Raw genomic sequence first — 5333 nt, forward strand, 5'->3', positions numbered from 1 at the left:
CGTTTTTTTGTTTTTTGATATTTTTGGTCGTCTTCTAAATATTGAACTGTGAACGCGTGATTTATAGTGACCCACCGTACCAAGATGGCAATGCCCGATTCACAACGATACTATTTGTCTGCTTTTGTCTGTTTTGATGCCCGATCACAACTCATGAACCCCTAAACCAATTTGGCTGAATTTTGATTGGGAACCTTATTTTTTCAAAGTTTTTTATCAAAACTTAATACAAAATTGTTGTAAGTTATTGAACAAAATTACATGATTAAACAGTATTTTCTTTATTAACTATTTCCTACTTGTATAACTATTGTATAACTCCGCCGTTCGCCTTTTTTCATATTGTTCATTCATCATTGGCGAACGCCCCATTTAGTTATTTTTTTAATCGATAAAAAATTGATTTCTATTGTTCTCAAAACTATTGTTCATTTTCGGCTTTTTCGTTCATTTTTTCGATGAACGATCGTTCAGTAAAATCGTTCGTTCCGCCAAAAAAAATAATAATTTTTTCGAAAGTTTGTTGCAAAAAAATTTTCAAGTTCTTTCGAAATGTTTAAATCGTTAGTTTTATTTCAGTTGTTTTAAAAAAAAATATCGTTTTTCATTTCTTAGAACAATCCAAGTTATGCATCCATTGTTAATTTTTTTTCTTAACAAAACCTTCGTTCTCGAAAAATTTTGTTCGTTCACAAAAACGATTCATATCTCTAGTTCATAAGCTCTCAGATAAGAATGATAATTATGTGTATTTTCCTGATACCCACTTCCCGAGTGGCAATTTCCACTGCTGCATGCAGCAATATGGGTCGAGCACTGAGGCTAGGATGGAATTCGGGGCCGAGCGCTTTGGCAAGGCTGGGATGTGGGGCCAAGTGCTGCAGCCAGCACATATTTGGAAAGTTGCCACTTGGGAAAAAAACCTTGGGAAGTTGCCCTTGGGAAAGTAAATAAAATCTATATTTCCAGATGCTCCGCAGAATTCTACATATATGACACCATGTTACTGGATGTTAGTGCCCACTGCTATGATGGGAATGATGACCACAGGTTAGAAGTACTCATGGCATCGTTGTAACCTCCATTTTAAGAAATATAAGAAACTTTAGAGTCATTCACAAAAATGTGAGTTACTTAGCACATCCCCAAATTGCATTCTCAAAATGTATTACATTATGCGAATTTTTTTCTCTGATCAAATATATTAAACAAAACATTTGTTAAAAACAAAACGAAAACGAAAAACGAATTTACTAATCGTTTAGAAAAATCGTTTTAGTAAATATCTTTGGTCAGAGTAAAAATTTAGCATTTAATGCGATAAAAGCATACTTATCTCAGATTCTAGTAAAATCTCCTAAGAATCTGAAAAACTATAACTGTTTAAAAAACGAACCTCAAGTCATAACTAGGGTTTCCAGCAATCGAAACCTTTCGCGAAAAAAATGCAAAAATGTTTGGTCGCCTTTCGTAAACTTTTTCGCGAAATTTCGCATTTTTTCTATAATATGTCTGATATCTCCTAGTCGTTCTTAAATCTATATTTATATTTTGTGCTAACTGTTAATCCATCAAATGGCCTCGTGGATAAATCCCTCTTTGAAAATGAGTCTTGTATTCTCAAAATTAAGTCTTTTTCGCAACTTTTCCGCTAAAATGTTGCATCTATTTTTAAAAATTCTGTATTTTTAGCAAAATTTTCGCATTTTTTCACAAAATTTTCACATTATTTTTTTCGCGAAATTTCGCTTTTTTAGGGAAATGATCGCATTTTTTCGCAAAATTTTCACATTTTCTATTTCGCGAAAATTTCGCATTTTTTGCAAAACGGATTGAAGCGAAATTTCGCGAAAAAAAAGGAAAATTTTAGCATTTTTCGCGAGCGAACAAAATGCAAAAATGAAGCGAAATAGTCACAAAAAATGCGAAATTTTTGCGAAACGATTTTTCCTTTTCGCTGGAAACCCTTCTCATACCAATGCCCTCCACTAGTTAGAAGAAGGTTTATATTCCATCACAACAGAATGCTTTAAAGGCTTAGACTGGCTGAGTAAGAGGTTTCCATAGAAGAAAAAATGAAAAACGAAACAAACATTCTTCCATAAACTAATTTGTTTTCACACTGTAAAAGCGTCTTTTTGGTATCAAATTAATTCTAAAAATTTTCTCTGTAATACCGCAGTTTTATTTCAAAGCTATGTTACCTTGCCAGTGTCTTCCTTTAGATAATGGTGGTACCTGTAATTTAATGCATCAAAATAATCCATGTACACAATGCTAAACCAACTTGTCCATATGCTACGACAAAGGAGCTGATGTTTCATTTTAAACACTTGTGATTTATTAATTAATTCCCTTTTTAAGTGCATAGAATAGAATAAATATACAATTAACTGAAGCTGTCCCCAGCATGAAACACTGTGTTTATTAATTAATTCCCTTTTTAAGTGCATAGAATAGAATAAATATAAAATTAACTGAAGCTGTCCCCAGCATGAAACACTGCGTTTATTAATTAAATGTTATAAAGAGAATGAAGTTGACATGGTTTCACGAATAGAACAGAAAAAACGTATACATATTTTTAGGTTTAATCATCCGTGAACTTTTGAGAGCTAAAGAGGATCCAAATGAGGATCCAAATGAGGATCCAAGAAATACACCACCCCAGTATCAACCTAGTTATGGATTCAGTAATGGTTACAATAGATATCAAACTCTGAATTATGAACTGCCAGACATGGGCTATCAAACCCCTGCACATAGCTATTTTGCCCCTAAACCAACAATTAAGTATAACACAAATAGCTATCCAGGATTAGTGGCGCCATATGAGACAATTGAAGATAGTTACAAGGCCCCAAGCCATATTTACAATGCTCCATTGACTACCTACGAACCTCCTAAAGGCATGAATAGCATTGGCCTTAGTTTTAAACAAGGTGAACTCCAATCCCCACCAGTTCCTAGAACGTTTTCTTCCTCTAAAGATTATTTCTTGGATGACATTGTGGATATCCCTAATGCACCTTCCAATGAAAACAAAAACTACCGAGGGAGCACAATATATTACGACTTCCTTGAAGGAGAACCGTGCGACTACCATGCAGACACCCGTTCTGATAGAACACTTCTTTCTGACAACCAAATATTTAACAACTTTAAAGCACCACCACCAGATTATCAAGAAGGTATCTACTCTGAAACTCCACTCCTAAGCTACCAAAGAGCATCACCATCTAATGACCAATTAGCTTTTTATTCTGATTTAACATCATCTGTCTACCCAGGAGATAATTACCTTAAAGCATTGCCATCAGATTATCAAGAAGGTATCTACTCTGAAACTCCACTCCTAAGCTCCCATAGAGCATCACCCTCTTATGACCAATTAGCTTTTTATTCTGATTTTACATCATCTGTCTACCCAGGAGATAATTACCTTAAAGCATCGCCATCAGATTATCAAGAAGGTGTCTACTCTAAAATTCCAATCCCTGGCTACCAAAGAGGTGCTTCTCACCATTCAGCTTCATATTCTGATTTTACATCATCAGGCTATGGAGCAGATACATACCTTACAGCATCACCATCAGGATATGAAACAGGCGCAAACTCTGAAATTCCACTCCCCGGCTATGCAGATGCATCAGGTTTCTTCTCTAAAATTCCTCTCAAAGGCTATAAAGTAGCATCACCCTCTACTGACCAATCAGCTTCATATTCTGATTCTACATCATCTGGCTATGGAGCAGATAAATACCTTAAAACATCACTATCAGAATATCAAGCAGGCGTAAACTCTGAAATTCCACTCCCTGGCTATGCAGAAGCACTACCCTCTAATGACTAATCAGCTTCATATTCTGATTTTACATTATATGGCATGGATCAGATAAAAACCTTGATGCAACACTTTAAGGATATGAAGCTGATGTCATCTCTGAAATTTGACTCCACACGTACTAAATAATGTAATAGTTAACAGGAATCTCATTTGTTCCATAAAGAAAACAACGGTTCTCCCTGAATAATCATTATCCCTACAACAGTCACGATTTTCCTTAAAGGGAGACACTGGCATTGTAATATATTTGAGCTGAAAGTGCAGTATTGTAGAGAAAAAACTTTAGGATTCATTTGATACCAATTAGACATCTTTAAAATGTACAATTTTTAAATAAGAGAATTAAGTCGTTTGTATAATTTCACCAGTTGTTTGAGCCAGCAGAAAACACGTTTTTTACAATTATTTAATAACCTTGGGAAAACATAAAAAAGAAAATAATTTATAAACCAATTTGCTGTTTAAGAGCATATTTCTTGAAAGAAATTATTGATGAAAGCCATTGTAAAACCGTAGAATCAATAATTTCATCATCACTATCACCCTTGTTGTACCTAATATTATTTTCGTAGATTTCTTTAAAATGTTGTATTCGCAATTAAAAAATAGAAAACCTCGTCAAAAATTGCCTCCCTACCTAAAAAAATTTCCATAAACCTGCAAGACTTATAATTGAATTTTGATAACATATTTCCAATGATAGAATTTCCTTATTTTTCTCAACCTGTTTGTATACGTACAACTACATTTGTACAGGGGTCAATATAATTCCCAAAAAAGCTGATTTTCTCGATCCCAAAATAATTTTTTGCCCCCAATTTTGAAAAAAATGCCCCCAGTTAAAATTTTTTTTTCAAATTCCACTAGCACATTAGCCCCATTGCCCCCAATTTGAAAAAAAATGCCCCCAATTTTTAAAAAAAATGCCCCCAATTTTTTTTTAAATTATCATATAAAAAAAATTTGCCCCCAATTAAAGAATTTGCCCCCATTTCTTTCAAATTTGTCAATCCCAAATGGGATTGAAAAGGGAATTATATTGACCCCTGCATTTGTAGAATAGAATTTGTTACATGTTTTGTCCATGTTATTTAAGAATTGTAAAAAAGCGCTTCCTATGTTGGTTGAAACATCTGGTAAAATATTACGACTTTATGCTCTTATTTAAAAATTGTACACCTAAAAATGTCTCATTGGTAATAAATGGCGTCAAACATTATAGAAATTTCTCAAAAATATAAGAAATGCTCTCCCAAAAAATACGCCTTGTTGCTATACCTAGCGATTTCTATACGTTGGATTTCTATAATGTTTGACGCCGTAATAAATTAATCCTCCATGCAAAGATGACAATACCTGATTCACAACAGTACCTTTGAATTCCTTTACTTGTGTAGAGAAACCACAATCAAAACTAACCAGTTTTCAAATTTTTAACATTAAAATCTTATTCACACTAGATCAGACAAAATTTTTCAGGGTGCAG

The 5333-nt window shown here is 33.7% G+C and overlaps 1 protein-coding gene across 1 annotated transcript; it reads left to right on the top strand.

Moving 5' to 3' along the window:
- Positions 1-980: 980 nt before the first annotated feature.
- LOC111707083 (uncharacterized) lies at positions 981-4107 on the top strand. The gene is made up of 2 exons (XM_023480081.1): positions 981-1050; positions 2589-4107. Exons 1-2 carry the CDS (start codon positions 993-995, stop codon positions 3851-3853), a joined length of 1323 nt encoding a protein of 440 aa, XP_023335849.1. The 5' UTR covers positions 981-992; the 3' UTR covers positions 3854-4107.
- Positions 4108-5333: the final 1226 nt, after the last annotated feature.

The sequence above is a fragment of the Eurytemora carolleeae genome, unplaced genomic scaffold, assembly GCF_000591075.1.
Source record: "Eurytemora carolleeae unplaced genomic scaffold, Eaff_2.0 scaffold778, whole genome shotgun sequence".
Classification (NCBI taxonomy): Eukaryota; Metazoa; Arthropoda; class Copepoda; order Calanoida; family Temoridae; genus Eurytemora; species Eurytemora carolleeae.

Bases quoted from the DNA above. Each gene is read 5' to 3' on its own strand.
- LOC111707083 (XM_023480081.1), top strand. From the start codon at position 993: ATGACACCATGTTACTGGATGTTAGTGCCCACTGCTATGATGGGAATG. The intron at 1,051-2,588 runs GTTAGAAGTACT...ACATATTTTTAG, and splicing joins GATGGGAATGATGACCACAG to GTTTAATCATCCGTGAACTT.